The 19,337-nt window shown below is 39.5% G+C and overlaps 1 protein-coding gene across 1 annotated transcript in view; it reads right to left on the reverse strand.

Moving 5' to 3' along the window:
* Positions 1 to 19,094, reverse strand: part of LOC150079815 (BTB/POZ domain-containing protein 2-like) — a 78,478-nt gene extending 59,384 nt beyond the window's left edge. Inside the window, exon 1 of the mRNA XM_090383889.1 lies at positions 18,267 to 19,094. Coding sequence (XP_090240015.1) covers positions 18,267 to 19,042 — 776 coding nt within the window. The 5' untranslated portion in view covers positions 19,043 to 19,094. The remainder of the gene's footprint in view (positions 1 to 18,266) is intronic.
* Positions 19,095 to 19,337: the final 243 nt, after the last annotated feature.

The following is a 19,337-nucleotide window of genomic DNA, read 5'->3' on the forward strand; positions in this document are numbered from 1 at the left end:
ATCACATCACAGGACATTAGAACCTGCTCCTGAGGACCTGTCCATCACTGCCATGGATCCATCATTCCAGTGTTCAAACCTTTCTGGAGTCAATGCTGTTTTTTTCCATCTTTGTTTATTATGTTGTGTAATTTCGTTTATGTAAACTCCTGGCTTGTAGCCATGAAGGGGAGCTGTATACAGCAATGTGCCTTCTGTATATATAATAAAGAGTTCTTCAATTTCTTGCACTAGAAATTTGTAATTCAGAAGTTTTCCCTAAAATATTCATTAATTCATCTTTTAGTTATTTTGGATTATTTGAACTGGAAATGAATACAAATCAGTACCATTTGTTAGTGATTGTTGTGCTTTTCACATTTGGGACTTCTAAAATGTGGTCATATGTCTTTTCTCACTACTTTTATCTTTTCTTTAGACTAGTCAGATGTTGCCACTGTTCTAGTTAAACATTTACTTAAAGCCAATCAATGTGTATAAACATACTTCAGGACTTTTTCCACTTCAGTGTTATGCATTAATTTAAATTCTTTCAAATCTATATTTCCTTTTAGCACTTCTTTCTAGATAGCAGGAAATATTTAGAAATATTAATCCACTTTAAATGAACGGCACAAAGCTACCCTTTATAGTGGACAAATTAAGCCTATTAGACAGAATGCAGCCTATTAGACAAAATGTTTTTCTAGAAGCTAAATCACACTTATCAGTGATTGTGATTTTACATCACAAATTGTTGAAAAGCCAAGATAATACACCTTCACAAATATACTATGATTTTCAACCTTTCTTTAGTCTTCTAAAAATATCTAGTTTATGTTTTAAGATAAATAACATTCATTTTTTTTGTCAAATTGATTTTTTTTTTGCTTCTTTTGACACCATAATAAATTGATGGGTTATGGATGTAATTGATATAAATGCAGTTGCCAAGTAACCAATACTTTAATGGCAGCAAATCAGCAAAGAAAGGATAAAAATTCAAATTATTTTAATGGCACTGATGCTTATCACTCATAAAAAGAGTGCATGTGAAGAAGAACAGACTTTAGTCCTATAGTGGTCAATTTTGATGTAATATAAATGACAAAAACAATATTTTTATTTTAAAAAAAAATTGTAATGTTTAATTCATGCAGTCTCTTTGCTACTCGGGCAGGCAGACATTTTTAAAATGTGCCAAATAGTTGGGCTTTTACTGTATATACAGGGCGATTCAATTAAATTACAATAGGCTCTATCTCACTTATTGTAAAGTTTAAGCTATTTGTCATCTAGACCTTTTTAATATTAGTAGTAGTATTTTTTAATAAAAACCAAGAGTTATTAGAACCTATAGTACTTAGAACCAAGTGTGGGTTGAAGGTTGAGAAGATGAAAGATGCTTGTTGACAGAGCAACTTTTGTGGATTGCAATTTTTAGGAAATAGGTATGAAGGGAGGGGGTTCCAGAAAACAGAAGTTAAAGGAATAAATCAGGAAGAAGAAATGTTGGTTACGTGAGTTTGAAGCTGGACAGTAAAAGGCTGCTAAATGGTTGAAGTGTGTATTTGGACTCCTGAGAGAGAGAATTATAAAAGCAAATTCAGATAAACAGTGACCTAAGAAATATCTATAGAAAAGGCATGTAGCAGAAACAGAACATCTATGATACAGAGAGTGGAGAAACTTTGTTAGGAGATAGGTCATAAATTAACTATTAACCTAACTACCTCCTTTTGAATGGAGTCTAGAAGCCTGAGAGTAGTTTTGGGGGACACTACCCCAACTATGGGAACAATATTCCATGGTAGAACAGATTTGAGATTTGTACAGAGTGAGTAGCTGTTTGGAAGAAAAGTAATGCCGAGAGCAAAAGAGAAAACCCAGTTTTAGATGCAGAAGACGCAATATTTCTGATGTGCCTATGCTAAGAGATTAGTTGTCAGGGTAACCTCTAATAGAGAGGTGATCTTGTCTAGAAATCTGAGTGTTGTCGAAACGAAAATAAGCATAGGAACAGAAGAATCCTTTTTGCACAATATAAGACAGGACTGAGTTTCAGAAGGATTGAAATCAACTAAGTTATCTTTGCCCCTGTGGAGAATTACCTGGAGATTAGAATTTATGGAAATGGTAGTGGCTATTCGAGAAGTAGCTGTTTGTGCAGGGAAAGGTTTCTCAAACAGAAAGGAAGAATGTAACGTGCTATCATCAGCAAAATTATGGATATGATTCCTGGTCAATGGAAGGTCGGTAATATACAAGGGGAAAAGAGTGGAAGAAAGAACTGAATCTTGGGAAACCAGCATTAGTGGAGAAGTTAGAAGACAGGGCCATCTACCAACACCTGCAGTGACTGGTCAGAGAGAAAATGGATACCCAATTACAAAAAAAAGTTGGAAAATCATGAGAAGGAAACTTATTTAGATCTTTTTGCCAAACATGATCAAAAGCATTTGAAATGTCAAGAGCAGCTGCTTGAGTATTAGTAGTAGCATATGTTACAAGCAAGCATATAAAGTAGCAGCCAAAAAAAAAAAAAAAAACCTCCCTATATCACCTGTCCATACCCTCCAAAAGTTTGCCTAGTTCCTTGAATTTATAAACTACCCACTTCCACACAACAATAGATGGAAGTTTCTTCCAACAATCAACCATCTCCTGGCTGGAGGCAACCCTCTGTACATTTATCCTAAAACAATCCTCCCTCAATTTGAGTTTATGTTGCCATGTGTGCAGTCAGAAGAAGGGGAAGAATACCATCAGCACTGAGCTTGTTCAACCCATTCAAAGCATCAAACATCTCAATCAGATCACCCTGCAGATGCCTAATTCCACAGATGCTGCAATTTTCAGAATTGAGGCCTTTCTTGCTAAGATCACCCTTTCACTCTTTTCACCAATCTCACTGCTCTTCTCAGCAACAGTTCCAGCAAAACTACATCCATTATGCAATAACCAAGATGTGGACTAGCTACTGCCTTGTACAATGGGATAATCAACTCCTTATTCCTGCAAGCAATGTTCCTGTATATCACTGACAAAACACCATGAGCTGTTCCTGGCAGCTTGTCTGCTTTCCTCAAAGAGCTTTATATCTGAGTGCACAATTCCCCCAGGTCTTTTTATTTTTCCTTATCCTTCATGCAGTACCACACAGTTGGTATGTCAATCTGGGGTTGCTACTATCCATATGCAGTACCTTACATTTGTCAATGTTAAACTTCAACTGCCAGTTCTAAAACCAACTTATACACCTTCATCAATATCATTAATAGATATAGAAAACAACAATGGACCCAGAATTGAATTCTGAGAGATGTTGTTGTTTGTTAGTTGTTGGCTTCTGTGGCCATAATGCACCTCCCAAAGTTTTGCATTTTCTACTCTGATCTCTTGCAATTCAAATTAATACCCAATTAGAAATTATTCACAAAGTATTTAATGGAGGAGGGGTTTGATTGTATACATCGATTTACAGTGACTTTTTGCTTTTTAAATCTGATTATAAAAGCCTGTTGATTTTAGATGGTGGAAAACCTCTTGTATATTATTTTCTTCACTTAAAATGCTTTTCAGAGTAGGAGCATCTTGAATTTTATTTAAGGATTTAAAGGTTGTTTTTCTTTCATTTGTAAAGGCTGGACAGTCTAGTAACAAATGTTTAACCGTTTGATGCACATGGCACTGATTACATTGAGGCAGTTCTTCGGTTCTAAGTAGATAGGAATGAGTAAGATATGTATGTCTTATCCTGAACCTGGAAAGGATTACTTCTTTTCATATATCTCTTTCGCGGACTTCCACTTCTTTAAATCTGGTTTAATTTGATAGAGTTTATTATAAGTTTGTTCGCTCCATATTTTTTGCCATTGTTCCTGGCTGTTCATTTTGATGTTATGCCTGTAGTCTGTATACGGTACTTTGGTGGTTGAAAAGGGTGCCTGTTGCCGTTTTTGCTGCATGGTCAGCTTCTTTGTTCCCTTTAATTCCCACATGTCCAGGGATCCAACAAAAGATTGTTTTGTTTTCTTTTAAGGAGCTTGTTCAGAGTTGCTTGGAGATTCTTTGTGTCGCACGGTATTGTTTGAATTACACTGAGGGAGTCTGAAGATCAGACTATGGGATAACTTTTCGTGCCATATTCGGTCTATTGCTAACTTCACTGCCTGTAGTTCAGCTGTAAAGATGCTACATTCTGTTGGGAGAACTTGAGTTATAGTAGTATCACAGAAAACTGCTGCTGCACCTACTTTTGTATCAGTTTTTGATCCATCGGTATATATTTGTATATATAGTGTGGATATTTTTCTAGATAGGCAGCATGTAGTAGTTGAAAGCCATTTCCTGGTAGGGAATTTCTTCCCCAGTTAAGTAGGTATCACAGAATGGTAATATTGTATCCCAAGGAGGTCTTAGTATGTTTTGTATGGCAGCTAGTTTGTTGAAATCAAGAGACCAAATCGAAAGTAGCTCCTTGATGCATATGTTTGCTGTTTAATTTGCTGTTGGAAGTACTCTGTTCAACTTTTTCATATGTACAACAATGTTCCCATATTGGTGCATATGTTTTGTACACAGGATGATTTGGAATACACTTTATTTTAGCTGCATAAGATAGGAGTTCTTGTCTTCTGAGGTGGAGTGATGGTTCATAGGCTTCAGCACAGAGCTTTGAACCAGGAATCCTGAGAGATTCCTCCCAATCAACTATTCCTTTATCTATAGCAGTAACTTGCCCTTAATGCCACATTGCTCTAAATTATACAGCAGTGTTTTTTTTTTTTTTTTTTTTTATGTGCAACACTATCAAAAGCTTTCCTGAAATCTAAGTATATGATACCATAATTACTTTTTTAAATCCAGTTCCTTTATTACTGTATCCATATACAGTATCCAATCAGAATGGTCAGAGAAGATAGTCACCTAACAAATCCATGGTATGAGTGTGAATTGCATTCCTGTCTAGCTGGTTCTGCATTACTTTAACTAGTGACTCCATTATTTTCCCTGAAACAGATATTAAGCTTACATGTTTGTAATTCCTCATGTCACATTCTGATCCCTCTTTATGAATTGTGATTACATTTGTGCATCTCCAGTCCACAGGAACTCTGAATCCAAAGATGCTCTCATAATAATAGCTAAAGGTTTGTTTACTCCTTTGCTACGTGGCTTAACAAGTGGATAAATCTCATGCATCTTAGGTGCCTTTATGTTTAACTTCAACAAATTCTCTTCCACTTTCCTCTCAGTCAAGAAATCCACAAAAGTTCTTTTAGCTCCCTGTTAGAGTTTAATAAACTTCTGGCATCCTATTCTCTAAAGAATTCATGTGTGAATGTAGATGAAAAATACCTATTCAGTTTGTCAGCAATCAGAGCCAGATTATCAACAGCCAGCCTACAGATATCAAGTAGTCCAATACAATTCAATTCTTTTCTACTACTGTTAATAAAAGCAAAGAAGTCTTTGTTGCTTTTTATTTACATTCTTTGTCAGAGGCTTCTTTTAATGTGCTTTATTGTAGAGTGACTTGATTGTAGAGTAGTTTATATCTACTACAGGCTTCTGCATCACCCGATAGTTTATTTACATCCCATTCATTTTTCTTCTCTGCAACAAACAAGTCTGACAAGTTCATCTGACATTGATTTAGATCGGTCTTCAACAGTATTTCTTAGTTAGTATGAAAATCTATTACCTTCTACAATTACCTCCCTGAATGTTTCCCTTTTAGGTGACTATTGTCAGGGAAACGGGGAACATGCTGTATAAAAAGGATAGGTGGAACAGGACCAGGGTATGTCTGCCAGGGGCAAAGGTTGATGACGTTGTAGAGCGGATATCATCTTTTAAGGGCACAAAAGGTGATATTGTTGTACACGTTGGCACTAATGATATTAAGAGTAGGAGACCAGAATTACTTAACAAGTACAGGTCACAGTTGAAAAAAAAAAAAAAAAAAAAAAGCCGTGAATTAGGGTTGAATTTGAAAGTGTCTGCAATTCTGCCCATACACAATAGGAGGGAGTATATGATGAGAGCCTTGATGATCAATTCAGCCTTGGAAAGTTTGTGCAAGGCTCAGGAGTAGAATTTTTTTCAGCCTGGTCTGTACTTGTTAACAGGAGAGACTGCTTCTACAGGGATGGGATACACTTAAATAGAAAGGGTGCAAGAATATTTGCTGATGCTATCGAGGCAATGTTAGGTGGGTTGGAAAACTGCTAGCTTGGGGGGATACAAGGAATAATAGATTAACAGTAGCCACTGGCAGAGGTGAAAGTGAATCTTGCACTGCTTCGATTGGAATGAACAGAAGACTGGAAAACAAGATGCAAGATATTTCAGAGACTGTTGGGAGTCACTGCGGTACAAGTAAACACATGAATTGTGTTAGGGTAGCTAAGAATAGGAATAGGAAATTGGTGTACATGCGTGTACACCAATGCTGGGAGTTTGGTAAATAAATTTGATGAATTTGAGGTATTGCTCAAAGCATCAAAGGCGGATATTGTTGGGATGTCAGATATGTGGTGTCACACAGATATAAGGAATGCAGAACTGGAATTTGGGGAGTACAATGTCTACAGAAAGGATAGACAGGGAGGAGGGGTTATGCTATTAGTTAAGAAACACGTAATATCAAAGGAAGTGAAACCAGTGAACATCGCTGGACAGTGCAGTGTCGAGTCAGTTTGGTGTGACATAAGCATTGGGAGATCAAAATTGAGAGTAGGAGTGTGCTATACGCCTAATGACTCTGATGAGTATAATAAGAAACTGTACAGAGAAATAGAGTGGGCAAGTAAATCAGAGAGTCTTATAATGGGGGATTTTAATTTCCCAGATATTGACTGGAATTTGTGGGTTGGTCACTCCCACACAAGCAAGGCTTTTGTGGATTTATTGGATGATTGTTTTCTACATCAGCATGTTCGAGAGGTAACTAGAGGGAGTAATACTCTTGATTTGATTATCAGTAGTGATTCTTCATGCATTAAGAATCTGCAGATAAAGGAACCACTAGGTGGCAGTGATCACAGTGTGCTGAAGTGGGATTTACTCAAAGAGGTAACTACCATCAGGGGTAAAGGGAAGGGTTATTGCTTTCGTAAAGGCGACTATGATGGTCTGCGACAGTATTTAAATTCTATACAGTGGGACCAACTGATGATGTTGCCAACAGCAAATTCAAAATGGGAAGCATTCAAAGAACTTATCTTGGAAGGCTATTGGCTTTACATACCAACTAAGAAATATTGTTCAAGGTTTAGGCTTAAATGGATGTCAGATGAACTAATGAGACATTAGTTCATTTGAGCTGCACCTCATCCGGGCTAAGGTGCAGCTCAAATTACGGCATGCAAAAAGATCATCTCGGTCAGCCAAGCTGGACTGGAGGCAGCTAATGAATGCTGCCAACAAACAGGCATATCAGATCGCCCTATCCAACCGCTTCGAGATGCTGGCCGTGCCCGAGGATATAAATGAAGAAGAAAAGCAGATCTCTGATGCCATCCTGGAATGTGCCAAGCCCCTATGTCCACCTGCCCGACGTCGAACGCAACCATGGATATCAGATGAGTGCCTCGACCTCGTGGACAAACGGAAACAGGCAAAGTTGGTCGACTTTGAACGGTACCGGCAGCTAAACCGAGAAGTCCGACAAAGAATGACAGCAGAAAGAGAAGCATACTGGAACCAAGTGGCAGACGATCTTGAAGTGGCGGCATCCATAAACGAGTACCGCACTCTCTACCGCACCCTCAGATGTCTGAGTGGAAAGACTAAATTGACTAGTGACAACATCAAGAATGCTGATGGGACCTTCGTGCGATCACCATCCGAACGCCTGCAACGGTGGAGTGAATTCTTCAAAGCTCTGTATAATCACGACCCACCTCAGGGACCGCCAGCAACAGCACTCTCGATCGCCCCCCCTGAGGTCTCCATGGTCGATGTTGAGCCTACAGTAGAAGAAGTGAAAGCAGCCATACAATCCCTGAAGAATGGCAAGGCACCAGGAGTGGACCAAGTCACCACAGAAGCGATCAAAGCCGGGGGAGATGTACTGCTTCGCCGACTACACTCACTCCTCAAAACCATCTGGTGCACTGAACAAATTCCGTTAACATGGAGGAAAGCCATTATCGTACCAATCCACAAGAAAGGTGATAACCGGGACTGCAAGAACTACCGTGGCATCAGCCTCCTTTCCATCATTGGAAAGGTCTTTATGAAGATTATCCAGTCAAGACTGCAAAAACATCGCGAGCAAACCAGTCGAGAAGAACAGGCAGGATTTAGACCCGGGCGAGGATGCTGTGATCAAATCTTTGCCATTCGTCAGCTGATGGAGGAGAGGATCCGGTGTGGACAGCGAACCGTCATTGTTTTCATTGACTTTACGTCTGCTTTCGACTGTGTCCACCGGCCTGCCTTATGGAAACTACTAGAGGTTGAACATGTACCTCGAAAAGTCATCACACTCCTCCAAACTGCATACAACGGTTTAACCAGCCAGGTGCGCATCCAGAACGATTTATCTGAGGAATTTACCATCCAAACTGGAGTCCGCCAAGGGGATGTAGCCTCCCCGTTGCTTTTCAACATCGTGGTCGACGCCATTATGAGGCAAGCATTCAGAAACAGACAGGGCATACAATATGACAAGGATCACTATGTGACTGACCTGATGTTTGCTGATGATAGTGCTATCCTTGCCGGTAACGACGCTGAAGCCACGGAAATCCTCTACGACATTGCCCGCATTGCCCGGCCATACGGTTTGAAGATCAATGCTGGTAAGACAAAGGCCCTGACAACAGATGGGTCGCAAGCCACCATCTATCTCGAAGGCGTCCAGATCGAGCAAGTGCAGGACTTTAAATACCTTGGGTCGCTGGTCCAGGAGAAGAAAGTTGCATCCACCATGGAAATCCACAGCAGAATTGGACAGGCGGCCACTGCGTTCGCCTCGCTCAAATAGTGTCTGTGGAAGAGGACCAACATTTCCACAAAGACTAAAATCCGACTCTTCCGGACTTTGATCCTGCCCATTCTTCTTTACGGATCGGAAACATGGATTTGTCTCAAGTTAGATTTGAACAAACTTGAGGTATTCCAAATGCGATGCCTGCGGCAGATCTTGGGCATCTCTCTTCGCGACCGCATCACTAATGATACCATCTGCGCCAGATGCCAACAGCAACCAACCATTGCCGACCAAATCCAGAAGCGAAGGCTCAGATGGTTTGGCCACGTATGTAGAATGGGCACGAACAGAATACCATCCACACTCCTTTGGAGACAACGACCCACCCAATGGAGCATCCAACGGACCGCGCCTAGGAAAACGTGGGCCAAGCAAGTGGAAGATGACTTGAAGAGCCGATGTCTCGACCTTAACCAGGCCAGGACTGAAGCCATGGATCGTAAGGTATGGAAGAACATAACAGAGCAAGTCCGAAACCCTGCGGCACCTACAGCAGCATACTGGTTGCGTGGCCAACCGCCTCCCCCAGCTGCCAGCTAAGGACCAAAGAAGAAGAAGAATGAGACATATGGCAGAGAAGAAAAATGCATGGGATACATATAAATTAACACATGACACAGAAGCCTATAATAGATATAAGTTGATCTGCAACCAAGTTACAAAGGAGGTTAGGCAGGCGAAGGCAGATTACGAGAAATCTTTGGCAAGGGATGCAAAGAAAAACAGCAAAGAGTTCTTTACTTATGTAAACTCTAGAAGGAAGGGGATGAATCAGATTGGTCCACTTGATATCGATGGTTCAACTGTTGATGATCCTGCTCAGGTAGTTAACAAACTAAATGAATATTTTGCATCGACATTCACACACGAGGAGTTATTCAGCGAGGGGAATGCCAGAGGTGTATTCAACTCTGGCAATAAGTTAGATAATCTTGTAATAACTGAGAGGAAAGTGGAGTAGAAATTGTTGAAGATAAGCATAAAAAAGGCACCTGGGGTGGATGGGACCTATCCAGTTATATTAAAGGAGGCAGCAAAGGAAGTAAGCAAACCCTTAGCCATAATTATGAGAGCTTCTTTGGACTCAGGGGAGGAACCCATAGACTGGAGATGTGCAAATGTGACCCCAATTGACAAAGGAGGATCAAAGGCTGACACAAGTAATTATAGACCTGTGAGTTTAACTTCTGTTCCAGAAAAATTAATGGAGGCACTGGTTAAAGATGCATTGCAGGATTATCTAGACACGACTTCAGTTACAGCTCAGACACAGCATGGTTTTGTTAAGGGGAAGTCTTGCTGAACAATGATTGGATACTATGATGCAGTCACAAAAGAACTGGATGCAGGGAATAACTTTGATATTATATCCTTGGATCTTAGATAGGCTTTTGATACTGTTGCACATGGAAGACTGCTGCACAAATTGGAGCAGTGTGGCACTGGAGGCAAATTGCTGCTATTGATAAAGGGGTGGTTGAGGGGGAGAAGACAGAGTGGTAATCAATGGACACTGCTCATCGTGGACTAATGTTATCAGTGGAGTCCCTCAGGGTGCAGTGTTGGGTCCATTTTTGTTTTCTGTATTTATAAATAATATTGATGGTATATCAAGCTTAATGTCCAAGTTTGCAGACGATACAAAGGTTGGCAGGGTTGTTAAGGACATTACTGATGCTATGCTGCTGCAACAGGATCTGGAAAGGTTGAGCAGATGGGCTGAGAGGTGGCAAATGAAGTTTAACATTGACAAATGTAAAGTACTACATATGGGAAACAGCAACCCAGAGCAACATATCAACTCTGTGGTACTACACTAACAGTGGTATTGAATGAAAGGGACCTGGGGTTGGTTGTGCAGGCAGATATGAAGTTCTCTGAGCAGTGCAGATGGGCTGCAAGAGTAGCTCATGGTGTATTATCAATGATATATAGGAATTTTTCTAGCAGGGATAAGGAGGTGATTATTCCCTTGTATAAGGCAATGGTCAGGCCACATCTTGAATACTGCATACAGGTCTAGGTCTGGAGGCCTCATTTCAAGAAGGATGTAGAGCTGTTGGAACATGTTCAGAGAAGGGCAACAAGATTAGTGAATGGAGCAAAGGGTTGCTCTTACGAAGAAAGGCTTAAGTTTTGCAAATTACAGTGTCTGCAGACTAGGCACTGGCGAGGTGATCTGATAGAGGTGTATAAAGCCTTGAATGGTTTGAGCATGCTCAATGCTGATGGGATTCTTCCTCTTGCTCAGAATAATTACCTGAGAAGGCAGAAATTCAAATTGAAGAAAGACAGATGTAAGATAGATATGCGGAAACTTGCCTTTAGCCAGCGGGTAGTTGGTTGGTGGAACAGACTTCCATCCCTTGTTGTGGAAGTTGATAGCGTAAATAAGTTTAAGGCTCAGATGGACAGGTATTTCGAACGAACAGAGGTGTGAAGTGGAAGTTTTTTTTTTTTTTTTTTTGGCTGATGCTGCATAAGCTTGCTTTCTTGCATCATATGCCTCCTAATGCTAAAATGCTAATGCTAATTTAGAATTTGCTGTTCATAACACCGTCAGTTGGTGGTCCCACTGCATAGAATTAAAAAAAAAAAAAATGGTTTGTGCCCATTGTAATCACCTTTATGAATGCAAACGCCCTTCCCTTTACCCTCGAAAGTGGTTGTCTTTAAGTAAATCTCACATCAGTACCGTGTTCACTGATACCTAGTCATTCTTTTACCTGCAAATTCCTAAAGTATGAAGAATCACTGCTGATAACCGGATCAAGAATACTGCTTCCTGTTGTTGCCTCTCTAACATGCCACTATAGAAAACAGTCATCCAAAAAATCAATGAAAGATTTCTTTTGGTGAGTGACCAACCAGCAAGTTCCAGTCAATATCTGGAAAGTTAAAATCCTCCATTAAAAGACATTCCAATTTACTAGCCCACTGTTTCTCTGTATAGCTGTTTGTTATGCTTATCATAGTCATTAGGCCTATAATATACTCCTCTCATTTTTGTTTTCCCAGTGCTTATAACACACGAAACTTACTCAACATTGCACTGGCAAACCATGTCAACTGGATGTACTGCCTTAGATTTAATCATTGATGTTTGCATCTTCGCCAATAATATGTCGTAGTGTCATCGGTTCTTATAGATTTGTCAAAGAAAACAGGATGGATATTCTGTCTTGTTGATAGTGCAGACATTCAATCAGGATATGTTTCACTGTCAAGAGTGCTGAATAGTGTGGACACTTAGGAGGATCCTCTCCTGTCAGTAGATGGAGGCGAGTCAGATATGTGTGTCCTATTCGTGCCTGTGCAAGTACCACTTCTCTTCGCACTATTTTTGCGATGGAGCGCAAAAGCTTTGGTTCCTGTTTTAATTGGTAGAGTTTATTATTGGTTTCGGTGTGCCATTGCTCTTTCCACTGTATGAGACATGCTGTTTGTATGATTATAGTCAGAGGATGGGACTGGGGTAGAGGTTAAATCAAAAGTTGTTGGATTTTTGGCAGTTTTGTCAGTTAGTTCATTCCCCTTTATCCCCAAATGTACAGGTATCCAGCAAAAGGTTACTAATTGGCGATTTTCTTCAATTTTCAGTAGGAGGCTTCTGATTTGATTTAAGACAGGGTGAATCTTGTAAGAAGAGCTTTGGATTGCTGTAATTGAGCTCAGTGAGTCTGTGAATAATATGTATTTTACAGAAGGGTAGTGATTCATGTTGTCTAAGGCTAATTTTATTGCATGCAGTTCTGCTGAGAAGCTGCTATACTCAGGTGGAAGAGCAGCTGAAATGATTGTGAAGATAAGTATCGCAGGTTAGTTGCAGAGGGGAGTCCACGGTGGTTGCGAGTCATTCATTATGTCCTGCCTGTTGACAATAGGAACATTCCAACTCTGGGTTAATTCAATAAGGCGTAAGCCTGCTGGCCTTAATTTAGTGGGTTTGTTTCTATAGAGATTTTGCAGTGATGGATTAAAGAGGTATGGCTCAATAGGATGGTGCCAGCAACTTTGTATTCTGGCTGCATACTTAAGAAGCAGTGTTTTTCTGCAAAGGTAAAGAGGGGGCTCATTATCTTCAATGTATAAACTATGAGTAGGGGGTGTCCTGAAAGCACCAAGTGCAATCCGCAATGCTGTATAGGATCTAGCCATAATAGTGTACTCTTACAGGCAGAATCACAGAGCGGAGCACCATAATCCAATCGGGATCTGATCAACGCTCTATATAAGAGCAATAAAGATGTAGGCTCTGCTCCCCAAGACGAGGCAGATAAAGCTCTTAGTATGTTTAGTTTTTTGAGGCAGGATGTATGCAGAAATTTAATGTGCTCGAGGAAATTTAATTTCCTGTCTAGGATTAATCCCAAGAATCTGATGTTGCTAGTCATTGGAATGGTAAAGTGTGACAGCTGAAATTCAGGATCTGTATGCATTTTCCGTTGATTACAAAAGTGGATTGCAACAGTTTTCTGCTGTGATAGATAATAGACATTTAACTCTGCCCACCTTTGGACTTTATTCAAGGATATCTGCAGTTGCCGTTCAATGGATCTCATGTTCTGAGAATGGCAAGAAATAGAGAGATCATTGGCGTAAAGGTAGGTCTCAACAGTATTTGGTAGTTCTTTTGTGATGGAATCGATTCTAAGGGCAAAAAGGGTTGCATTCAGTACAGACCCTTCTTCCTGTAAAAATGTCGTAGAAAGTGAGGTTTGATATCGAACGATTCTGGAGAAAGTTCCTGATGAATATAGGAAGGTTGCCTCGGAGACCAAGAGCATAGAGGTCATTGAGAATGCCACGATGCCAAGTAGTATCAAATGCCTTCTCTATGTCTATGGAAACCATAGCAAGATGTTCATTTTTTGCAAAGACATTACGAATTGCAGACTCTGCTTTGATCATAAGATCTAATGAGGACCTGTTCTTTCAAAAACCATGCTGATTATTAATAATTAGTTGTTGCATTTCGATGATCCAAACAAGACTATTATGGATCATTTTTTCAAGTAATTTACTGAGGCAACTGGATAGGTAAATAGGCCTATAACTGTTAGGATCTTTTCCAGGTTTCAAAAAGGCAAGAACTGTAGCACGATGCCAAGAACTGGGATAAATGTTTTCCATAAATATTCGGTTATAGTACATCAGCATTATTTGTAAGTTTTTGTCACCAAGGTTTTGTAACATGATATAAGATATTCCGTATGGCCCAGCAGCACTGTTGCATGTTGTTTTAATGGTGTGTAGAAGTTCAGAAAATCGAAGAGGCTGATTATATGGAAGGAAAACTGAGGTTCGAAAGTTGATGGCTCATTGTTCAGTCCTGGTCTTAATTTTCTGAAAATCCGGTGAATAAGTTGATGCCGCTGAAACTTGGGCAAAGGTTTTGCCCAAGGCATTTGCTATGTCCTCAGAAGCAGAGAGTTCTTGTCCATTCCATGAAAGAATTGGTGAAGGGGTGGTTGGAAATTTGCCAGAAATCTGTCTTATTTTCTTCCATATTAACATGGAGTTAGTGTTTCTATTTATGGTAGATGCAAACCAAATCCAAGAATTCTTCTTGGCTTGTTTTTGAATGAGATGTGCTTTTGCCCTTAGCTTCTTGTAGTTAATAAGATTAGCTGTGGTTGGGGATCTATGAAATAAATTCCATGCTTTATTTTTTAACTTCTTTGCATTTGTGCATTCTTCATTCCACCAATAGTTAAGGTGCTGTCGGGACTGGGGGTTCGATAATGGAATTGAACATTTAGCTGCAGTTAGTAGGTGTGAAGTGATATAATCTGTGGCTTCATCTATTAATTGTGCTCATATAAATTTCTCATCCAGGGAGACAGTTGACTGAAATTTGACCCAGTTGACTTGAGAGAACTTCCATTTCCTGCAGGGTTGGGATACTGGTGGTTGTGCAATGAGTAGATCACAAATAATCGGGCAATGGTCACTGCCCATGGAGTTGTCCATGACAGACCCTTCCATGATTGGAAACAAAATCAGGGAGCATATTGAGAGATCGATTGCAGACGTTTGTCAAGCTGATAATTGTATGTGAGTGGGTAGACCTGTATTAAGAATGGTAAGGTTTTGCTTATCCAGAAATGTTTCAATAGTCGACCATGCCTATCTAATTTAGTCGATCCCCATAAGGGGTGGTGGCTATTGAAATCCCCCAAGAGACAGACAGGTGAAGGTAACTGCATTAGCAGGTTTTCAAGACCTTGATAAGAACAGGTATGTCTTGGTGGGAGATAGACTGATACCAGTGTTAACACAATCTGGGCTATCAAATGTATGGCAACAACTTCAATTTCAGTTTGTAAAACAATTTGCTTGGTTGGGATCTTTGAGCTAACCAAGATAGCCACACCTCCAAGGGCAGCATTTGAAGTATTACGATCTTGTCGATAGATAGTTCTTTCTGGTAGCAGAAATTTGAGGAGTTAGATATGTTTCCTGTAGACAAAAACCAACTGGCGAATAGCGGATAATTAAATCTTGAATATCGTTAAGGTTGCTACGAAATCCTCTACAATTCCATTGTAGAATATAAGGCATTATTGGTGTTTAGTAGAAGAAGCTGTATCTGACTGTTTTTTGATGTGACTGGTTTATGGCGTTCAGGCTTCGGTTTTTCTTTTTTGGAGAAGAATGGTCGACCAGTGTCCATATCTTCTTCCACATATATCTCTAAGATTGGATCTTCCTGTCTGGGTGAGTGAACTGTATCCATGGATGTGTCCTGAATATTCTTTTTTATGTGTGAGCCTTGGTTATTTGATGTAGTATCAATCATTGGAGGAGAAGGAGATTTCGCAGTTACTGTAAGAGCAGTATTGCTTGCCTGGTTCAAGTGCTTGGGGATACTGGACTGTTCCTGAGAGAGAACAGTCTGAGCTGAGTCAGAGATTGAAGTGTTGGAGGGGACTGTAACATCAGTTTGTGTACACCCACTGATTGATATTTTTGCGCCACACTGAAGTATGTACGTTTAGAAATACTGGGAGCAATTAATTTTCTCACTTCTTGAAAGCTCACTTTATTTTCAATTTTATACTTCAATTTTCTTTTCAGTTTTCCACCTGTCACATGTCCTAGAATAGGTGGGATGGTTGTTCTGTTGTGGGATGGTTGTTCTCAAAGTGATTGTTCTGTTGCCGAACAATCACTTTGAGTGTGATCGGAGGACCCACAGTTGGGACAAACTGGGTTTCCTCTGCATGCTGTTTGAGAGTGGCCATATTTTTGGCACTTAACATCTCAATGGATTGGGTATGTAGGGTCAAATACGGCAAAGAAGATAGGTTTGGGGTATTTAATACCCCAAACTTATCTTCCATAAAAGTATACCTATCTTACATAAAAGTGAGTATAATATTTCTCATAGGTGTGAGTGTACTTTCCTTTTTAATCATTATTCTTTTAACTGCAATTACATTTTGCTCCTGAAGTTCTTGACTTATCTCCTCCTCCGAGACATTCAATAGGTCCCAGCTGGGTATAACAATCTTAGATGTGCTTAGGGTACCATGGAGAGAAACTTTTACTGAATATCAGTAGATGTTCCGAATGTTTCCTGCTGATTGTGTTTCTATTAATAAGTTCCCTGATTGCTTTAGGAGATCCTGCAAGGCTTTTGAGGTGTTTCTGGATAAGAAACTGTGACAATTTGGCGAGTGGCTGTTCTGTAAGAGAGTGCATTATGAGAAATACAGGAAAATCTATGTCTGAGGAGTTGGTCTTAAACCTCTTGGGTTGAGACATGTCATGTTCACTTTCTATATCTGGCTGAGAGCTTGTCGGCTCTAGAGGAGGAAACTTACTGTGTTCCATATTTGCTCTTTTTGGCCCTTGACAGATTACCTGTTCTGCCAAGGCTTCCAGCCCCGCACGGGGAGGCAGGAGCAGTGCCTGGTGTGACCAAGCGAGAAGTAGGTGTTAATAATAAATATATAAGAAATAAAGAAAGGTGGCTTTCCTTTCTTGCTCTGTAAAGTACATTTTTAGCAAGAGCTGTTATTAAATAAAGAAATTTTTTAAGGACAGGGATGTAAAAGAACTATGAATCACTTTTTGGAAAATTGCAATCGCTTGGCACCTGGGGCCTCTTGATCAGTAATTCAAATTGATCTTCAAATTGAGTTTTACTTACGACAATCCTTGCACCCCTTCTATTTAAGTGTATCACATCCCTGTAAAAACAGTCTCTCCACAGCCGAACTGATTGACAAGCTCTCTTAGCATTAGTTTACATGCACGTATACATGCACCTGTTCTTACTCTTAGTTACCCTAACACAGCTCATGTATTTACTTGTTTCATGATGATCCATGGCAGTGCTTGATATTCCTGACACCTTGCTTTCCAGGGTACTGCATGTTCCAATAGCAGTGCAAGAATCACTTTCACCTTTACTGTGGCCCTAGTTAATCTTAGTTTGTGTATTGCCCCAAGCTAGCAGTTTTCAGACCCAGCTAACCTGTCTTAATAGCATCAACAATCCTTGCACCCCTTCTATTTAAGCGTATCACATCCCTGTAAAAACACTCTCCGCAGTCGAACTGATTGACAAGCTCTCAATGCATACTCCCTCCTACTGTGTGTGTGGGCAGAATTGCATACACTTTCAAATTTAGTCCTTTTTCAGACAGCATAGAGATATAAATTAAACTGGAAAAGGATGGTTGTTGGATAGATGTGCAAAAATTTGCTTTCAGCTAGAGAGTAATTGGCTACTGGAACAAACTTCCATCTGATGTTCTGGAAGGGCATAGTTTGAATAAAATTATTTAAGGATTACAAAAATTAATAGAGGAGATATACAGATGAGGTAGATAGCTAGGGTGTTTTTTTTTTTTTGGCTGATGCTGTACAAGCTTACCACCTTATGTCGTTTGCCCTTACCAATATTACAAATGGGTCCAAGTAGCAATCTCCAGTCAAAAAGTTAATCGTGCCCCAATTAGTATGCTGAACAATCCTGCATATCAGGTATTTACGCAAGTCACTACAAAGAGGTGGTTCAGGACTGAGTAACTAATTTGCCTCCCAAAATATAAACAGACAGTAGTTAGTTGTGGAATATACATTTGACTTAGATTACATCAGCTAAAATTTCAGATTTAATCTGAAATATATTAAAAACAAACCATTTTTCAGAAATGTTATAACTTCATGATAATTATAATGTACACTGACCTGTACCGATAAGGAATTTATGACTGAGGTGCCCCCCACCAAATGTCTTAATATGCTATTTGAGAAACTTATACCATACCTCACAACATGATTGAAGAGTTTGGCTTCCCTTATTCTCAGAGTGTCTCTTTCAAGCACCACACACAATGTTTCATGATCTATATCAGTGAATCCTTCAGCACCTAATGCTTCTGATGTATATTTATCAATTGTTTCTAAGCACAAGGCAGCTAACTGGGGTTCATCAAACAGCCTTGCTTGAGTTAACAGCATAAATGCATTGTCACTACTAAGATTTGATTTTAGAAAATCAACACAAGCTTTTTCCAGTGCAGGAACAGCATACTTTTTAGCAGTATACAGAGTCATCATCACTGTTTCTGGTCCAATTTGCACTTCATCGGAATATAAAAACCTTAATAATGCCAAAAATGCAGCTGGTTCAACATCAGGAAGTTCAATTTCATCAGATGTAGTTGCCATAGCCCCATTGAACATAGCATCAAATACTGCACTACCCACTGACAAAACAAATTTATGAGCAGGAATCCTCTGTTGCTGATTCCCTTTACCAACAATGAAATGTACATCGCTCAGAATCTCCTTATTAAAAATGAATGTTAAACGGTCTTTAACCGTGCCTCTGGAGGCCTGCCAATTAAATATTACTTGGCTTGCATAATTCACAGCATTTGCACTAACAGCTGTAGAAATATCCTCACAATGACAATGATTATTACTAGCATTTTCTCTTTCTCTGTGGTTACCAGGGACATTCACAGGTGCTTCAGAGAGTTCAAGAGAACAAACATGAGAACTATTGTTTGCTTTGGACCTAGAGTTTACTGAAGACATTATCTTTATTAGAAATTATCTTCTTTCAAGAAAATCTGAGCTCAATTCTGGTGGCAACCTAATTGTGAGAAAAATAAATATGACAATTAAAAATTTATACTGAATGAGTGTTTTTAAGATTTTAATATTGCAGTTAAATATAAAGAGCTAAGAAACCTCTCCAGAACTACTCTGAAATCTCATATTCAATTATTAAAAACTTAGTATATTTAATATATATTTAATTTAAGAGCAATTATTTTAATATTATAAAAATCAGGAAAAAAACATCCTGAAATGTGGTTTAATGTTTTTA

Source organism: Mastigoproctus giganteus, chromosome 10 (assembly GCF_048544385.1).
Source record: "Mastigoproctus giganteus isolate SK-2022 chromosome 10, ASM4854438v1, whole genome shotgun sequence".
In the NCBI taxonomy this organism is placed as follows: Eukaryota; Metazoa; Arthropoda; class Arachnida; order Uropygi; family Thelyphonidae; genus Mastigoproctus; species Mastigoproctus giganteus.